Source organism: Misgurnus anguillicaudatus, chromosome 25 (assembly GCF_027580225.2).
Source record: "Misgurnus anguillicaudatus chromosome 25, ASM2758022v2, whole genome shotgun sequence".
Taxonomy (NCBI): Eukaryota; Metazoa; Chordata; class Actinopteri; order Cypriniformes; family Cobitidae; genus Misgurnus; species Misgurnus anguillicaudatus.
The window spans coordinates 12,495,400-12,516,537 of NC_073361.2; the positions used below are offsets into that span (position 1 = coordinate 12,495,400).

Sequence of the window (21,138 nt, forward strand, 5' to 3'; positions counted from 1 at the left end):
TTTCTCTGAAATGGGACAAAATTTAACCAGGAGACTTTGTCACAAGACACAACAGATCTCACAAAGCCCATTTTAACCCTTAACTCAATTTTGACCAAATGCGTAGTTACTGCGCTTTCGCTTTGTAGGGCAGTACAGGTGTAAACTAAAAGAATCAAATGACTGTCAGGGATTTACATAACTTCACTTTACTACCAGTAGGTGTCACAGTATACTTGTGGCACACAAGCACAAAAAATAAAGCTGACATGGAAATATTCCCACACAATAAAACTCAAATTTTACGCCCTCCAAGCTTTTACATGTGAAATCTATGGTGTTTTTAAAACTGTAAAGCAGGACTCTGATGTGACCCCTCGTAACCTGAACGAGAATGTCTGGCAGTAGAAGTCATTAACACCCGCACAGCTGTAAAACATTTCCCTGTAGTGTGTGACAGCTCTCAGAGGAACTTCTGTCTCCAGCCCTCCAAAGATGCGGAGAGCCAAAGGCTTCTCTGTGTTCCTGTAATTAACATCCAGCAGTGCCAAAAATCCTGCTCGCGCCGTCTAAAGAGAAATATACAGAAAGTGGGTAAAGATAAAGAGAACGAGGGGGGTTCTGACATCTAGCCAATTTATAACTAGGTCATGTTTTCTGGTCAGATGAGGGTACGTCTGGGCGGTCACAGCACTGATGCAGCTTGGGCTTGAATGCACTTATCCACTGGCACAACCAGATACACACACACACACACACACACACACACACACACACACACACACACACACACACACACACACACAGATATTTCCTCTAAAAGCTTCAGTGTTTTCTTTTAAAATATGAAGCCTGTTCTTGTGAGATGGCCATTAGAGATCAAACAGAGGGGTGAACCTTTAACCGGCGATCCATTTCCTGCAGTTTTTGACTGTTGAATGACAAAAGCACACTGAGCCGATCTGATTCGTTAAATAGAGTTTCATGAAAGGCACCACTGATAAAAACTGTTCAAAGAAAATATATTTTACATTGAGCTCCACCCCTAAAATCAGAACTCCATGACTGAGCTATATTATGATATGAGTCTCCCTAACATTGAGGATTAATACCATACAATTTGACATGGCGTTATAACATGTTGCAATGGGCAAACAATGTCTTTCTGCATGTGTTCAAGCCATAGACTGTATATAATAAGGACACAGCGTCCGTGATGTCACCCATAGGTTTCTGAAGAGCATTTTTGAAGCCCAAAGTTTGGCAGTGAAAAAGGAGAGTGTGGGTGAAGCTAAGGTGTCTGGTTGCTGAAACCATGCTCGTCTAGCTCGATGGTAGTGACAGCTGTGGCAATTCACCTGTCACTCAAGTGGCCACACCCTTACTGTACGTTCACACCAGACGCGGAAGAGACAGCAAAAATGCGCTATTCGCGTTTTAAGCTTACTCGCTTCATTTGCGCGTGAAATTCGTGTCATAGGAGGGGCTTCTTTTGCCTTTAGCTTGCTTCCTGTAATCACGTCACTACTAGAGCAAGCTCCTGATTGGTTAACGCATTCTGCGGCATTCGCGCTTACCGCGCAGCAGGATGCCTTTGCATTGACTTAACATGTAAATCACTCGCGCTTGCCACCTCTTCCGTGGCTGGTGTGAACGCAACATAATTATGCAGAACTTTAAAGCTTAATATAATTTTAACTAATGAGTTAAACTTTTTTTATTAATTTATTAATCAAAAGTTACTTACAGTACATTACAAGGGCCGTTTCTCAATGTACTCCTTACACGTCACTTCCTTCAGAGGCTAGACGAGGCTCCTCTTAAGCATTCAGAGAACACGTTAAATGGAACAGGCTAGCAAGTGCACGTCATTGCGTCAATGAAAGGTGTGCTTTTGGTGCTGCGCGCATAGGATTGTGGGTGCTTTTAGCGCGCGAAGAGCGTGAATGCTACACATATGCATCCTTTCCTGTATATGGGATATTTCTCGAACGAAGGACTCCATCCTTGAAATTCTGGCTTCCGAGGATCCTTCCTTGACATTGAGAAACGCTAAGGTACAGTACAGTATACATTTTATCAGTATTTGTGATCCCCGGGATCACAACGGTGTAGGAGAAAACGACTCAAATCTCAAAACCACCATCAAAATAAAAATAATACTAATAATACTTAATTAAAAGGGGACATATCATGAACATCAGACTTTTTCCATGTTAAAGTGCTATAATTGGGTCCCCAGTGCTTCTATCAACCTAGAAAATGTAAAAAAGATCAACCCAGTAACTTTGCTTTGGTAAACCATTCTCTGCAAGCATAGGTAATTTAACTCTTTCACCGCCAGCGTTTTTAAAAAAAATTTGCAGCCAGCGCCAGCGTTTTTCATGATTTTCACCAAAGTTTAATGCCTTTCAGAAAATGTTCTTCTTTAAATATATAAACATACAATATACCAAATGAAAGAACAGACCCTCTGCTTTCAAACAAAAAAATGTTTCATCCTACCTTCAGTGGTTCTTTTGTAATCAGCTTTTGAATATGGCTAGGTTTCTGCAAAAACACCACATTTTGAGCAAAAAGCAGAGATAATTCCATTTTTGTGACGGACTTTTCATGGAGATCCCATTCAGAGCGATCTTTAAAACAGACACGGACATGCAGGCACTTGCCATAGGGCAATACTTCCGGGTTTAAAAAGTTGTGGAAGGGCATTGCGGAAAGACGGAAAATCTCGTCATTGGCGGGGACAGGGATGGGCAGTATTTCAAATACATGTATTTAAAATACGTATTTGAAATACAAAATAGTATTTTGTATTTTGTATTTTAAAGCCTTTGAAAAAAATGTAATGTAATTTGTATTTAAATACATTTAAGATGAGTATTTTTGTATTTTTAAAATACTCAAAATACTTTGAGCCAGTCAACCAGTCAGGGTGCTGTTTTCATGCATCAACTAGTTCAGACCAGACACCAGTGTTCAGGTAAGCAAATATATGTGTTTTATTTTGTGCCACCATACTTACTCGTGTAACTACTCATGTAACAGTCTTTGAATGGGGAAAACATGGAAGTGTTTGGTGGCTTCTAAATTCTTCCCTGTTTAGATCCTAAGGAATAAATGGGACTAGGCTAAATGCTAACACATTCATGACATGCTGTGCAAAGATGAAGTGCACATATTGAAAAAAGATAGGCATGTATTCATTCATCTGAGGTAAGAACATAGTAAAATATTGAAAAACTGTGGTGCTTTCCTTTAAAGGCTCTTTCACACGTGAAGCGGCAAGTAGTGGAATCAGCACACAGTTGCTGATTTCTTTTTAGCTTTGTGCAGTTGAAGCCTTGTTTACACTTTTGCAATTCGCATGGCTCTACTCTACGGCGTGAACCTGCAGGCTCCTCAGTAAACCTACAAGACTTTTATGCTTGACGTGCTCTCCGTTGTATAATTCTGTAAAGGACAGAGGGCGACTCGTAATTGTTCTCAAAACCTTCAAAAAGCAGCGATGAGAGAAAGTAGATTACCAATAAAGAAGTAAATTTCTTCACATATAAACTGTTTAGGTTGTGGGTCGACGACACATGAAAACGTTTTTATCATGTTTTTATAAAACATCACTTTACTTGAATGGGTGTTCATAGGGCTGACATGACACATTCATAGCCGTGACATGACAGGTGTCATGAATATGAAGGAGATTGTATGGACAGTCATGACAACTGTCACCAAGTGTCACTCGTTCAATTCCGTCTCTTACTGCAAAGATGACATTGTTCGAGATGTCTTTGTTATGACAACTTGACATTAACCCATTTTCAAACCATTGTTGCTTCGGGTTAGGGTTAGATTTGGTGTTTGGGTTAGCATGTTACTTTAAGTATTGGTTTATAGTATTTTTTCTGATGTATTCTTTTATATTTTCTAAACTTTAATCAATTGTCGCCTGGCGTTGGGGTTAGAGTTGGGTTTGGGTAGGGATGTCATATTATGTAAATCTAACCCTAAACCGAAGCGACAATGGTAAGAAAATGGGACAAAACAGTTGAGTAACCAATCCGTGAGAATGCCACGGATAAGAAAGTCCGTGGCAGGGCCACAAAAATATACGGAGATCCGTGAGAATGCCACGGAAAAATGAGCAATATATTCCGTGACTATGCCACGGAAATTCGTGACCACTTTTTACCAGTGATACAAATTGAATTTGTCATTAAAATGTCATTAAGTGTTAATTCTCTGTTAAATAGTTTTATAACAGCATCATGAATATTCTTCAGTTCATAATGTTTATTTGACCGAGTATTAATAATATTTGACATAGTATAAACACTTAATGACATTTAAATCACAGTTTAATGTAATGTTAACCCACAAAGCTAGGTAGCTTGTTAAGTTCGATAATTATTGTTTATGATTTATAACAAGTTGTGTTGTATTGGTTTATGTGTCAAGTTGTCACAACAAAGACATCTCAAACAATGTCATCCTTGCACCAAAAATGACATAACTGAGTAAATGACACCCAACGGCAGTCGCCACAAATGTGCACAAAATCATCTTCACGTTCATGACACACGTCATGTTATGGTTGTGGGTGTGTCATGTCAGTCTTGTGCACACCCCTTCAAGTAAAGTGTTACCAAGTTTTTTTCTAGTTTTTATTTCCTACAGAGCAGGGGAAAGCAAGAGGTACGTAAAATAAAATGAAAGTTTCTAAGCAGTTGCACACATCTAAATGCTTTTTGGCATTCAGAAATAGACCCAGATAGATTTCATGGATACTTGCGCTGAATCACCAATTTCACATGTATTTTGTGTATTTTCAAAATACAAAATACTGTATTTGTATTTAAATACATTTTTCCTCACAGTATTTTGTATTTGTATTTAAATACATTTTTCAACACAGTATTTTGTATTTGTATTTGAAATACATTTCCATGTATTTATGCCCATCTCTGGGCGGGGAAGCGTTTTCTCTTAATTGACGAGATATCTCGTCAATGGCGGTGAAAGAGTTAAAATTTGCTCCCCCTGTGTTGTCAGAAGGGGATAATACCACCCCTTAATCTGCACTATCCATCCACAGCACTGCCATATGGTGCAGAGATCAGCGCTTTGCATTTAAAAGGACATTTAAAACGTGGCAATTTTAACATGCTATAATAAATTATCTATATGTATTTTGAGCTAAAACTTCATGTACTCTGGGGACACCAAAGATTTATTCGACATCTTAAAGTCTTGTGAAATGTCCTCTTTAATAAAACAAAGACACTACGTACTACACAACTAATACATTACCTGTTTAAATTGATATAACCTTTGGTCTGAATTAACTAACACGAAGAACCTTAGCATTCATCACATAAATTTTGTCTCCTTGGTGCAGTTTGCACTTAATACTGTAGGCATTTTTCAATACACAATGTTCAAGCTTAGATCCATAATAGTATCCATCATGCCATATATTCATAAATCAACAGCAGTGAAATGACCAAATCCACTTGACTTTGATTTTCTGGCCATTAAGACGCAACAGAGCAAACGTCTGCCAAACAGTAACTTTGCTTTACTATGAAAACCATCAATTGTAATGTACTGGCCAATAATGTGTAAGTTAGCCCTGTTCTTCAAATACATATCTGGAAAATGTTTGCCAAAAATAAGAAATCCTATCTACAGCAGGTGCAATTAGCTGTCAGTCACTGTAACGCCACAGGGCTCATAAACATTCATTGACGAATGAGTGAATATCAAACAAAACTAGCACAGTAAGGCAGGGCTATCCCAACCCTAGCTCTAGAGATTAAATCCATACAGCAGAGATCCAACCCTCCTATTACCTCGCTCAATTGCACTCTCTCTCTCTCTCCGGGCTGCAGGCCACGGTCTGGCCGCTCACGTGCTGGTGTTGAGCGAACTGACATAATGAACTCCCTGCTGGAGCTTGCGGAGCATTGAGGCCACGTTTCTGAGCCCTGCCTGACCGAGCGCTCGAGAGCCCCCAGCTCACCCCAAACAGCCGGTCGGACCCTGTGTTCTATGAACAGGCCTATGCAAAGCCACAACCCCTCCTCAAACTGTCCCAGTGCCCTAAAATATCCATTCCCCAAGGGAGAAAGGGGAAGATTGAAAGAAAGGCAAAATCTGCCAAAATTCAACCGGCTCTTTCTGGATTTGACATGCTAGATCTTTATGAAAGAAAAATGCATTATGCTCGCTCTACTTCCCCCCGATACAAAGACTTGATATAAACTTATGAGTGACAAACAATGCTGTCATTTGGGCTGTTTCAAGCACTCTTCCCAGATCAGCCTTTATCTTTCCTGCAATTCATATTATTTCTTGTAAGACATTATTACTTTTAATAGCAACTCAATAATCAGTCCTTCCAGAAAAATGCTGAGTTTTTTTGTGATTTTTCCGAGCAAAAATCCTTGATCTTGCGTCGTGTTTTCTTAAAAAAATGCAATGCGAGAAAAATGTGGGGTATTTATGCAATTTATGCAATGAAATTTTGGTAACATAGCTTTTCAATGATGTTCACGTCACTTCATAACGTTCCCATGGCAACAGGGGACATGGCTGCGCTTGTGTGTAGTAAATGCAATTATTTTCAACTTTCTGCTAAGATATTTGTGACTTTTTGCTTATGAAATCATGCATGCGCACGGAAATCTGCAATTTATGTGGTGAAAGTGCGGCGTATTTAAAATTTGGCCCCCTCATAAATATGCAGACTTTGGCGGATTGTGCATTGAATCATGCCATCACATAATCACGTTTTCTGAAGGGACTGAATAATGGGCTTGAAAATTAACAAAATGAAAGTAAGACAGTACTAAACTTGTTCAATTATCTTCTTCAAAAGCAAACATAACAGATTTGTTTTTATGTTATTGATTCATTTACAGTTACTGGCACTTAAATTTCCAAATGTTTTTCATATTCATAACAGAAATTTCTAACTGTTAGCTAAATATTTCTCCAAGTCTTTATTCTTGCTTAAACTGACATTATCTGTTCTTGGTCATGGTTTATGGACTCCAAGTGAATTATACGAGAAAAGGGTTTTACAGATTATTGGGGTCAAAGTTGAACATATGCTTGACCAGCAGATTCTCGGCCTCCTCTTAGGATGCTAATCTGCCCATGTAATCTATTATCTGCCTAATGGCCCAAACGAACCCCTGGGGTCCTGGCACGACCTAGTCCTGGGCAGATTTACTTCACCATAAGAATGCAAAATGCTTACTGAGAAGGAAACTTGTTTTTTTTATTATTTTATAACTTTAATGGTTATGGTCAAAACTGAGCATGCTCAGCCGGCCTGCCAATCAAACACAAACTAATGCAGGTTGTTCAGATGTCTATATTTCATAAACAATTGCTCTAAACTGTTTTATATGTGGAAGCAATATAATTGATCTTTTGCAGATTTAGGTTGGGCATATTATGTGTAATATCGCCAGCATTACACCAATGCTGAGCTACATTAAATTTGGCAAATATCATTGGCACAATGATAACATGTTACATGCACTTGTCATTTTTTATTTACAATAATAAAGTAAGTCTGACTTACTGTAAAGCCTTAATGCAATGTATGTGGATTTCCACGAAACTTAACCCATGACTCTACTAGCACCATGATCTATAAGCTGGGTTTTATAAATTACATCTGACAGCATGAGCCCCACATGCACTAAGCATGGTTTGTGTGTGCAAATGTGCATTGCGGTATAGATTGTTCCTAAGTTGTCGCTCAAGTGCCTTTGATTTCTGATACCCAAATATGGGTCGGGTCGCTTCTCCAATGCAAGTCTATTGGACTTATTTGCCATTTAATAACAGCCACATAATGAATGCAGAAAATGCAGACAAAAACCCACTCGCATTTGCAATGATCCTTGGGACCAATGCATTTAGAAAATTCCCCTTTTCGCACAGGCTAAGGCTCGCATGCTTGGAGACTCAGAAGAGACAGCTGCTCGTGAAGGATGGCCGTGTGGGCAGATGATGAGAGATTTGAACCCAATCCAGCTGAGCGCATGCCATTCGCTGGTGGGAGAGAGGAAATGAGAGTGACCTCTCTGTGAGTGCAAAGAGACCCTCTATGTCCCGACCGAGCCTATCAATAGAGCGGGGCTGGGGAGACGGGTCTGCAGGGAGTCATGGGAGAAAGGAAAACACTGATCTGGTCATGCATGCCACAAAATAATCCACTGTAGCACGGTTGCAACCCTTCACTCATTTCTATCACTTTACCCAACATTTTCCCTTGTAAACAGAGGAGTCTCGTCGGTTTCCATGGCTGTGAAGACTCTATGGGCTCTGTGTGTTTTGAAGCGAAGATTAAAATTCTTGTGCTGACCCCTATCCCCACTGCAAGGGTCAGTCCATTCATGCTAGACACTGGGAACCGGGTCAACCAGGACAGAAGCAGCTGCACAACAACAAACGCACACGGCCGATAGTGATCAACCACTCGCTTTATGTTGGAGATTTGCATTATATTCTGATGTCAAGGGCCAAATGCTTTGACATACTTTATTCACATTGCTTGATCTTTTGAAAGGCATGAGTGTAGTGCCATGACGACATAAACCAAATTATCTGCATTTTTTGTCGAATCTAAATTTTATTAGTAGATGGATCACAACAAAACGTGAGCTTTATGGGCATTCAAAACTAACAGAAATAAATTATAGTAGGCTTAATGCCAGAAATGCATGACCTACTTCATGCCAATACAAAATAAAGTCATCATTAAATGAGCTTCATATGATCGCCAAAAACAAGCACTAAAAAGAAGGGACTGGAGCCCACAAACAGATATTCAGTGAGTCGGTTCTCCCCAGAGAAAATTAATGTGGATGTAGGACTTGATTTAGCGACACCAACTGTACAGTAAAGATGATGAGAGTGTCATTAGATATCCGTCAAGCCCGGAAATGCTTTGTCCCCCAGCACGAAGTTCAAAGTCAATGTCAGCATTTGGCTGTGAGGGAAATCCAATACGATATGAACATGCACACATTACCACAAAGAAAGGTCAGAGAGCAGCAGGAGAGTGCCGGTATATGAGCGCATGTGTGGGTAGGGGAGGATGCTGTACGTTGCTGGAATAGCGACTGCTTACTCAGGCATGCTCAGTATCGCTCTGGGGGATTTAGAGCTGGATTAGTGCTCTTTAGTTTTCACTCGCTCTCGGCCTATTTTGTTTTCTCTCCGTGTACTCAATTCCATCTCTTATTTCAGTCTCATTTACAATCTCTGATCCTAAGGTTTGCAACTCAGGCAAAAATCAGACTCTGTTCTCACCTAATTGGATAGGGTGGGATTTCTCATCTTTCAATATTTACCAGCATGCATGATCCTGGCTGATGACTACTGATTAATCTAAGCCACTTGTAAAATCACAGACCTACAAAATTACTTCATCCCAAATTCTGAAAAAAAGGACAATAGCTATTTGAAGCGGCATGAAGGACGAATAAACGTAACCCTGAACCACAAAACCAGTCAAAAGCCACATGGGTATATTTGTAGCAATTGCCAACAATACATTATATGGGTCAAAATCATAATTTTATGCCCAAACACATTAGGATATTAACTCTTTCTCTGCCATTGACGAGTTAACGTGTCAATTAAGAGAAAGTGGTGCCCAGCCAATGACGAGTATTTCCGACAATCCGTATTACTGCAATCTGCAACTTATAAAACTGTGAAGCATCGCCTAGGGCAAATAGCTGTATTTCCATGTACGTTTTGATCGCTCTGAATCTGATCTCTATCAAAAACGCAATTTTCTCAGCTTTTTGCTCAAAATTTGTGTTTTTGAAGAAACCTACTCATATTTGAGAGGTGATAAAAAGAGAACCAATGAAGGTAGGATGAGACTTCTTTTTTTTTAAGCAGAGGGTCTGTTCTTTTATTTGATATATTGTATGTTTATATATTTAAAGAAGAACATTTTCTGGAAAGCATTCAAATTTTGTGAAAATCATGAAAAATGCTGGCAACTAAAAAAAAAAAAAACGCTAGTCGAGAAAGAGTTAAGTAAAGATCATGTTGCATGAAGATATTTTGTAAATAACAAAAATGTATATATAATTACAAAATAGGTGTTCAGTGTTCCCACACCTTAGTTAACTTCAAATTCAAAAGACCTTTCATGGACTTTCCAGGTCCAATACCCTCAAATTCAAGGATTAAATGTGGGGACACATTTCAAGTGAGAGCAAGGTTACATCGTGTTACCTATTTAGATACATTGTTACAGTTCTCTTTCGAGGGAACTCGCCCTGCGTCACTGCGGTGACACTTTGTGGATGCTTTCAGGGGTAAGTGCGTCTGAATGTGTATATCAAATTCAACCAATGGTGAGGTTTAATGACAAAGACAGGGTGACGCGGAAGCCAGGAAGTATATTGCTATCTGAAATATTGCCAAAGACGGCATTACAGGGACGCAGGAAGTATAGCAAGAGAGACGCAGTGTCTCGTTCCCTTCTCAGGGAACAACAGTTACATACGTAACCCGAGACGTTTTCATGTGTCAAACACAACTATACAAAAAAGCATTTTGGTATAAATCAACATTCACATACAGAAGATATAAGCATTTAAAGCGAACTGTTTAGCACGTGTGCTTAACGTCTAGAATTTTTATGATATTATCCTACACTACACGGGGAATAATATGGATTTTTTTTCAGAAAACTTCTTCCAATGACCTTTATCTATTTATGTATATTTTCAAAAACTTCACAGGGGCTTGATTTTTTCCCCAGATTCACAAAAAGCCATTTCCTTACTCTCTCTCTATCCTGTACTTGCCCCCAAAATTAATTAATATAAAGTTTAATAAATATGTTTTCATTTAAAGACTGTATGTGTGATATACTTACTATTCCAAAACAAGTACCATCTCACTGGCCATCTCATAGACTTCATGCAGGTTGACGACTCGTGGACAGGCAGCTGCCAGTTCCAGCACGGCGATCTCATGTATGATCTCTGTTCTACAGTCTTGACCCTTCCTCCTCTTCCTCATGTACTTTGCTGCAAACTCTTTTCCTGTGCTTTTCTCCACACATTTTCTTACAACGGCAAACTTCCCTCTAAAACATAGAAAGAGAGGAAGAATTTTGTTATAATAAAAACGTATTGCACAGTTTCACATAAATAATGAGTCCGGCAACATGCATAACACCTAACATAGTTCCATATTTTATGTGCCTTTTAGGAGAGCAAAGCCAAATATAGAAGTAGCACACTATGATCTTTTTAAATTTGGTTAAAATTGGATGCCCTGTACCTTGCAAACCAAATCAGCGTAGTCATTAAAGCCAACTTCCATATATCTCATTTCTCAATGTGGATCAAACACATACGCACACACATACAAAAACAACTTTGCTCAGGGCCCCTTTTCATTTGATTTTGCAAAAGGCCTGTAGCTGGAGTGTTTGGGGGTGATGAAAGGGGAGGGAGAGTTGTGTGTCTAAAGATGGCACACTTGTTATCACCAGGGCTGAACGTGCCTTTGTCCGTGCGGCATATTTGCAGGATGAAATCATCCCAAAGCCCAAATTGTCCCTCTCTGCACCCTCTGCGCTTCACGGTTGGTGTCCCACTTTTAGTGATGAACTTGATGTGGGGGCACACGATGAGGAAAAAGGAAATGGCACAAATACAGGCACAGACAGGACACATGTCGCCTGGGAGATTTCTTGTGAGCAAAGTTGCATATTGAGATGACAATCTCCTGCTGAGTTGTCTACATTCCCTACAGCATTGTGAGGTTTTCTTTTTGTGCCACACAGGGAGCAGTGATCTCATTCGCATTTGTTTAAAATTTAGTGTGTTTAAAGGTATAGTTTACCCAATAAGGAAAATATTAGGGCTGCACAATATTGAGAACATATGAACATTATGTGATTCTACTTTTGACCGTTGCCACAACAATATTTCTTGCAATATAAAATTTCCCTAGAGACATGCTATTTTATTAGCCATTTAAAAAAAAATTTTTTAGATATAACAACACCAGTGTTTCCCACAGATCTGAAATTTACTTGTGGTGGTAGCTCGTGAAAAGAGCAATCATTATATCCACCGACAAAAAATGGTCTACTATACATGTGACAAAGAACTAATAATGTGTGACACAACACAATACTTTGATTTATTAAACATTAATATTAATTTCACATTATAGTTCATTAATCTAACCACCCCAAACTTTCTTTGCCATAAACAAAGCTGACACTGTTTGTTAAAGCACCACGAAAACACTTTATGTTTTTGCACTGATATATGAAGCAATTTGATGACCCCTTTTATCAAACTCAATTATATACAATACTATGTACAGTATATTAATAGACAGTGCAGGTCTATAGATTATAAATGTGACTGATGTTATAATGTTAATAATTTCTATTAGTTAGGCACTTTTACTGCTTCTGCTTTCTATTTCTTTTTTGCCGATTAAAAAAGCTTAATCCACTCATTATTTCAGATTTAAAAGTCTACTTGCTGTCCCGATGACAGACTTTACATTACAGCTTTGCGTTTTTTATATCCTGAGTCAGCTAGACCTTTGCTCATTCAGTATTAGCACTGTTTTTTTGCTACAATCTCTGTGCAAACTGTTTAGATTTTAGTAAAGATATGGTCTATTAATTGTAAGATTATAAAAAAATGGGATAAAGAAAAAATGAAGCGGCGCGTGGTCGTGACAAGAGCCAGCTGTTATCGCGGAAGAAACCGGAGGCACGCTGAAACAGCACTCGAGCTTTGCGCTAGCGGCCGTTCTCCGATCGACTCGGGTTTTACACACAATATCAGGGTTTATACAGGAATCCTTAAGTTAAATTTACTACTTTTTACTACCTTTTTTACTACCATCAGAATATTTTTTAAAACCATCACGACACTGAATTGCAAGTGTTAATCAGCGACCTTTCTATTATTTACACAGATTTTGACATATATAACATACAAAAAAGAATTAAAGTGAAAAAAATTCTTCTGACTTAAATATTTTTCAGGCCAAGTCATATTCCTTTACCTAACACTTTATGTAGGAGAGACCAATAGCATTTTAAGGAGAGATTTTTTTGCCATAAATTCCATATTGAAGTCTCATGTGGCATATAGGTAGCTGTAGTTTGCAGGGCATTTCAGATTAAGGCGAAACAGCTAAATAACTCACTATACTGTATAAAAAGAAAACATGACTATCACCACCTTTAATGAATCTTTTATTAATTATTTATTAATTGTAAATGTATTTATTTTAGCATTTACTAATAATTTTTTAATCAAAGTTGAAACTGTTAACATTAATGAATGCACCATGAACCACCGTCAATTACTGTAATGACATAAACAAGAATTAATTAATGATTATATACTCTATATTTTTCATTGTTTGTTTATGTTATATAATGCATTTACTAATGTGAGCAAATGCAACTTTTTCATATCATATTAATTAGTACACATAAACGAATAATCCAGGGTCTGTTCTGTTCACACAACAGCTTACAGTCACAGCTCTAATACAGTAACGTTATGTATGAATATAAACCCTGAACGAGTAACTCGAGTCAAACTCGTGTAGAATTCGCACAGGATGTCAGTAACCATAGTGAGTGACAGTTGTAAATTGAATGACTGTACCTTTATCAACAAATTATTATGTTACAATAGAGGCAGCGCTGATGTGCTAGTTTATGCGCAATGTTTCTGCTGTTTACTTTCTCCTAAGACCTAAATGGTCGTGTTTATATGAGGATGTTTGCAAAGACGGGATTTTTGAGGCATATGTGTTATTTACGGCCAATAAAGCGGCAAAAATACGTACGTTACAACACAAGCTCAATGAGAAACGAATGCGCGGCTAGCGTGAGCCCTCCTGCGACACAGAAACAGCGGACGCACTGTTGTTTGTGTTTGAATGGCTTAAAATTGCTTATTTTTAAACGGCTGTGCTTAAATATATGTACAATGTTACGTTTTTGTGACCACACGCAAATGCAACTGCAAGAACCGACAGGTGGATGACATCAAAGTCCCGCGAGAGCATTTCGGAAGCAGTCTCCTCTTATGATTCCTCGTCAATCGCTCTCAAGGGATTTGGATGTCATCTGCCTTTTGGTTGTTGTGGCGCCACATGAAGTTTACCCACGAGTTAAACAAACCCGTTGTACCAGCCACTGGCTATATCAGCATAGCATTAAAAAGCGTGCCGCGGATGATCAGTAACGTGAGAAATCATTTACCCCCAAAATACAGGACCCTTTACGTTAGTCATACTGTGCAAAGACACGCAATTACCTGTTTGGTTTTCTTAGCCCACGAACTGAAAGGCTTGCCAATCTTCATCATTTCGCTAAGCCAAGTCAATCGTCTTTTACACCTTTATCGATCTTCAAAACATCGGAGCCTTCCTGCATTATAAGTTTGACCATGCTAGCTGAAATAAACTTTTACCTCAGCTTAACGTGATACAGTCAGAAAACCCGGAGTGGATCCGGTCCGTAGTGATTACAGAACGCTTACTGCGGAGAGAGGAACGTGATTTGGCTCCACTCCAGGCTTTGATCACACCCCAGAGACGAAAGATCTTTGATTATTTGCCCAAATATGCGGGTGATTTGAACTAATTTCCAGGCATCATAACATTACAAAAGGCAATCGAAAATTTACTACCTCGTCAGATGACGCTTACTACTTTTTACTACTTTTTACTGGCCTTAATTTGGCATAATTTAATTTACTACCTTTTACTACCTTTTACAACCCCGCGGAAACCCTGAATATTAATCAGACTTGGGACCCGAAGTAATGAACTAGGACCGACCCGGCTGACCATTTAAAATATAAACCCGGAACCGTACGGGTCCCGCGTCCTCAGTGAAGAAAGACCTCTAATGGTAAAACTCTGCTCAAGTTCAGAAACATGAAAGGATACAATGATGTGACACTGAGGTTGCTTCGCGTCGCACCCAATTCATTGAGAAACAGAGAGCACGTGAACGGACACTCAACGGGAGAGACACAACGTGCTTGCACGCAAAATGAAGCCAACTTGGAAGCTATAAACACATATGCACATAAGCATATGCGACCATTTTGGTCGCAGTGTAGTTCCCTGGCTGCTCAGTTACCTTAGTATGTGCTGCAGTTGATCCAGTTTGCCGTGCTGGATGATGAGTTTATGACGCGTGCATCATCTTTACGCGGTCACCCGGCCCCCACCTTTCTATCTCTCTCGCGCGCTCTCTCTCTCTCTCTCTCTCGCTCGCGCGCTCTCTCGCTCTCTCCAAAACACGGGTCATCCAGTCGAGTTTAGAAAATACGGAAATTCGTAAAGTGATTTTTTTACCTGGGCGGGTCGCAATTTACCTGGGCGCACCGCCCAAGTAAAGCCTATGTATGGGAAACACTGTGTTACTGATAGTGTAGGTTGAACAGATGGGTCTTTAACAGCGATTTAAATTCAGGCAAGGAAGTAATGGTTCTAAGTGAAATAGGTAGGGAGTTCCATAATGTTGGGGCAATGACAGAAAATGATCTGCCACCCATAGAGGATAGATGGTACTGGGGAATACATAGAAGTTCAGCATTTGAAGACCGAAGTGGTCGTGTAGGTAAGTAAGAACAGAGTAGATCAGAAAGATTAGGGGGTGAGAGAGCATTTAGTGCCTTAAAAGTGAGTAGTATGATCTTATATTGTATTCGTGCTGAAACTGGAAGCCAGTGGAGATTAAATAAGATAGGGGTAATATGGGCAGATTTTTTGTTTGAGGTTAACATCCTGGCAGCAGAGTTTTGTATATACTGCAAGCGTGAGATTGAGTGGGCTGTTAAACCCGAAAATAGTGCATTGCAGTAGTCAAGACGGGACGTAATAAGAGCATGCACTAGTGTTTCGGCATCATTTCTACCGATGAAAGGGCGCAGCTTGGCAATACGTTTCAAATGAAAAAAACATGTTTTGGAAAGGCTTCGGATATGAGCATCAAAGGACAGTGAGGGGTCGAGTATGATACCTAAATTTCTCACAGTAGGAGAGGGAAAAATCGTAGTATCATCCAGGTCAATACTAAAATCCGCAGAGCTTGTTTGTGTTAGAGATAGTGCCAGTTATCAGAATATCAGTTTTACCCAAATTCAGGCTAAGAAAGTTAGAGTGTAGCCACAGTTTTAGCTCATCTACACACGAAGAGAGTGACGATGTTACATGTTCACTTGTGGCCTCGCTTGTGGCCTCTAGGGGCGCTAGGCGTGAAAAATACATTCCGCGGTGTGCCTTTGAATGGCATGCATTTTACCTCAGTTATGCTTCAGACCCATTTCCAAGTGAGACACAAAAAAAATTGTCAGAACAAATCAGAGGGATTTATTGGATTGACCAAATCGAAAGAGGAGGTTTCCGAATGTAAGTTTTCCAGACACCACTCCTCTCCTGAAACACCAGTAACAGTAGACTAGAAATGTGTATACTAGAAAGTTGGGTCAACTGAGAAAGTATGTGTTTTGATGGTAACACAGTATGTCACACAGTCCAAAAGACCCTTAATGAACTACTATGTTTATAAATGTTAGTTCACAATGGTCAATAGTTGAACACGGCTTCTAAAAAGCAACTTAAAACCCTTCAGACAAATCCCTATGTTAAATAGATTCATGATTGATTTAAAGTGTAGTCGGTAAAGTCTTTAACGCAGTGTTGACAACGGCTGACCCATGGACCAAGTGAAACGCTGTTGAGACACATATAGCTTAGTCCTTTGTTTAGAAACACTGCAGCAGCCAAAAGAGGCACAAGGGAAGACTTAGCTGGAAGAGATGGCTGAGCTGTGTAGGAAATCTGCATGAATATCCCTGCGAGAGGGCATCCCGAATCAAGCAGTGACATGTCCTGAAGTAGCCTACTCTGTCCATCTGCTCTCTCTGGCCCAGGATTAGAGACACCCACACTTATGTTTCAAACCATATGAGACGTTATTCATAATTGCTTCGTTCTCACAGCAAAAAGGCTGATGGGCTTTCGAAGATGCATGTAGGCGTCTGTGAAAAAGGCTTGTTAAAAAGTTTCTGGAGGACTTAACTATAAGATGTTTGACTATGACTGCCCCACAGACAAAAGAATGAGTGAAGTGCATTCCAGCACATCCTCCACAGTGACCGACATGGAACTGAAGCAAGATCAGCTGCACATCTTCATTTCAACCTGAAGAGGAACAAAGGTGAGACTAACTCTGTTAGTCTGTGTTGTCCAACTGTGTGCATGAACCCATGCACCGTAAGGAAACACAATAACAGAAAACTTAGTTCATGGTGAAAAATTATCAGGTAAAATGCTAAGTTGCCTTAATGCTAATAAGCAAACATCTTAATTTCTATCTGAAAAAAATAGGTTGTTATTATTGTTCTTGTTTGTTAGCGGCACATGCAACACTACATTTTATAAATCCAAATGAGTAGGCTGCCTAAAAAACACACAACTATATGGTTTAAAGAAAACCCTGCAAAATTAAGCAAATTTTGGGCCTGCCAAACCACAAACAGATGTATTTTGGGGCTTGTGTACAAATTTACAAAACACATATTGCTTTTACAAACAACAAAATTATAGAGAAGGCAGTGCAAAGGCCTCCGCAACGATCAAGGACGTCTGTCTAAATGTGTATGGATTAGGGGTGTAGCGGTCCAAACTGCTCACGGTTCGGTGCGTATCGCGGTTTTAGGGTCACGGTTTGGGTTTGTTTCGGTACACTTTGGTCACAACAGGCTTCTTTACAAAAATAAAAACCTTAGCTGTTTTGTCCACGTTTTTTAGAGCATCGCTGCTGCAGTAGACTTAAATGAAGCTTGCGGTGCCTCTATTAGCGGCTTTTCTCCTTCGCTTGCCGCACTAAACAATCCACGCACACACCAATATGTGAGGAGGAACTGTGAGATTTACTACTCGCAGCTGCCACAACTTTTCTCTTTTCTTCTAAAAATGTGGAGATTAACAAGGTAAACAAAAATGTCTTGCACAGCAAAATGTCTGCAATTTGGTTACATGAGAGGTAACAGAATTGTCAAATATATACAGACCATCAATGGGAAGACGGCCAGGAAAGATCCATGTGATGCCAGAAAAAGATCAAAACTCACACCAACTCAAACCAATCAGACCGCAAGGTAATACCCCAAATGTCACCATAACCAGTAAAAAAATGAAAAATAAAAAAGGTTACAGAATTAGGGGGCGTGTACACCAGGGCGTTTACGCCGGCATATGTTTTAATTGTTTCCAATTGAAGCAACGCACTTTTTAAAAACTCCAACAACAGCTGATATTTTTACACGTGCCGAGCACCCAGAGTTGAAAAATTTTCAACTTGGGGTGAACACTTAGCTAATCAATGTCACTTTTCACTCGGCCGTCCAATCGCAGTGGAAGAGGGACGAGACAAATATTACAACAAGAAACCGGCACATAATTTAAGGACTGATAATCAAAGCAGAAGCATTAAGCAATCAAAGCGCTCAGCTGAAAAAACGCTGGCAAGCGGCCACAGTCGGCATCCACCTGGCGTTTTCAGCTGCGTTTAAACACTTTGGTATACATGCCCCGTATTGTGTTTTCACACATTGTGCCCTATCTTTGATAAATATGACTAACTGCAGCTAGGCATGGGCTGGTATAAGATTCTGGCGGTATGATAAAATACCACGGTTTCACTGTGTTGCGGTATTGCCATTGCAACACTAAAATGTGTTATTGTCAAATGCCAGGTAAAAATATAGCCTTTAAATTAAAATATGGTTTCCAAAAATATATAATATTTTCGTAATGTATATTAAATGTAAACATCAAATCAATCACATGACTTAATGATTTAATGAATTTTGTATAAACACAGCTCATACCCTTGGAGACGGTATCACAGAACATTTTAGTGGCTTTGAAACCTTGACTATTTAAAACCTCGGTATACCTTTATAACTGGCCCACGCCTAACTGCAGCTACCTACTAATGATGAAAGTCTCTAAGATATTGTTTATAACAGTCTCATCATGACTAAAAAACATAATTTATAAAGACCAACAGTCTATAATCGCTTTGATTCAGAAAGGCTAAAGTACCTTCCGCTCCTTTGAAAACCTAATAGGCTTTTACTGCCCTTGACTGAACAGCTTTGGCATACCTTCATTTCCACAGAGTAGCGTTAATCTGGACCCCACTTCTCTAGACATCTTCAAAATATGAGGAACGGCGATAAAAGAGCAGGTCTAATCTCTTCACATAATGCCTGACACTTTAGAAGCCTGTTAAATCATACCACGGCAACGGCATAAGAGAGTCCATCTTTTACATGTAGCTACTGTAGTAATGTTGCTTTGAAGTACTTTGAATACTTTTGTTTTGTAGACTTTAACGTCTGTTGCTTGAGCCTGTGACCAATCACGAAAAGTTCACAATGTGTGCACGGCTTACAAATAATTTTAGGTCACATTTGCCATGATGTGGTACAGATGCGTTGTAAAATGTGACTTTTGTTATTATATAGCATTCAAAAAGCACTCTGTGGTTAACCAAAACTGAGGGATGTTGACTGAGCACCAAAGACGCTGGAAAGACTGGGATCGGGAGCTGGGGAGTTGCTGCCCTCAAAAAACAAGTTGCCGGCTCCCGCTACAGCTATGTCAGCACATTTCCAGAGCCTGTGGCATTACACAGACAACACCCTGAGTGCGATGGCTTTCAAGCGGGCATGTCTAGAGTTGAAGCCAGGGTCATGGTTAATGTAAAACAGTGGCCATCTAAAGTAAATGGTGTCTTTGTTTGGGTATATAGTTAAAAGGGTCAGCAGTTGGCCAATTTTAAAGGCTAGAAAGTTATAAAGAACTTCTGAGAACGTTGAAATTGCTTGTAAGAAAACACAGAGGGTCATAAAATGGGCCTACTGGCAAGTAGGGCTGGGTGTAGGGGTGGCACGGTTCACAAAGCCCACGGTTCGGTTCGTATCACGGTTTTAGGGTCACGGTTTTCAGTTCTATACAGTTCTTCTTGTTTTCCAGAAATGTAGTTCAGCATATGATATATAGGTTAATTATTCACAATTTAGGATACAGTATGTAATCATGCACAAACTGAATTTGACTTTAAGCACTTTATTGAGACCATCTCTGAGGAAAGCTAGGTGAGATTTTGATACAGCAAGAGAGAAGATATTGATAACATGCTTTTCATTTACTTGGCAAAAAAAGAGAATGTGTATTGCTATCTCTACAGGAACTTATGTGCCTTTTTAGCACACAAAGATTGAACTTGAAGGACATAAATAAAATTGAAAAATTAACTTGCATTTATCAAACGGCCAACTTCAGTGTAGCTTTAAAGCCTTGTACTCAACGTGTCCACAGGAGCGTGAGGGTGCGCGCGGCAAAAATGATGTCAACGCAGAGTAGGGCTGGGTATTGGCAAGAGCCTCACGATACGATACATATCACGGTACATGTGGCATGGTACAATGTATTGCGGTACGATACAATACATTGCGTGTTGCGATACATTGCGATGCTTTTTCTTTTTTTATTAAAAAAATGTAAAAAGAGCAGATTTTTTTTTCTTTTTTTAAGCCAAAGTGCATCCAAGCGAAAGCTGCAGCTGTTTTTAAATTTTCTGCCATTTTTTCACTCCCGCTAACTTCTGAGACATTGGACGTATATGACAGACAACTGGACAGCGACAACTACAGCAGCGGCGAAGGAGGTCGTTTGACGCACACAGAGGGATTATTTTAAAAAATATATATAGTTAGTAGAGATCGAAATACTGATACACTATCGTGGAAAAAAAGTATCACGATAGTTCGCTGTATCGATATTTTTGCACAGCCCTAACACAGAGTGGGCGGTAGTGCGTGTTGAGTGTGCGAGACCCCATTTCGCTTGGCGGTGTGAACATCACATTTTTTAACTTTGCCGCTCCGCAACACAAGAAGCACGAGTTCCAGGCAAATCTAGCCGAGCATGACATCTCATCATGCCGGCACCCAGTCTGTGCGTCGAGTATAAACACTACCCCAAATGGAGGCTCGCGCTGTGGAGCCAGACGAAAGTATACAAGGC

At 39.6% G+C, this 21,138-nt stretch overlaps 1 protein-coding gene across 1 annotated transcript in view; it reads right to left on the minus strand.

Moving 5' to 3' along the window:
- The window catches only part of stk17a (serine/threonine kinase 17a), a 34,661-nt gene that overhangs the window by 5,563 nt on the left and 7,960 nt on the right, over nucleotides 1-21,138 (minus strand). The window contains exon 2 of the mRNA XM_073863861.1: nucleotides 10,901-11,113. Coding sequence (XP_073719962.1) covers nucleotides 10,901-11,113 — 213 coding nt within the window. The remainder of the gene's footprint in view (nucleotides 1-10,900; nucleotides 11,114-21,138) is intronic.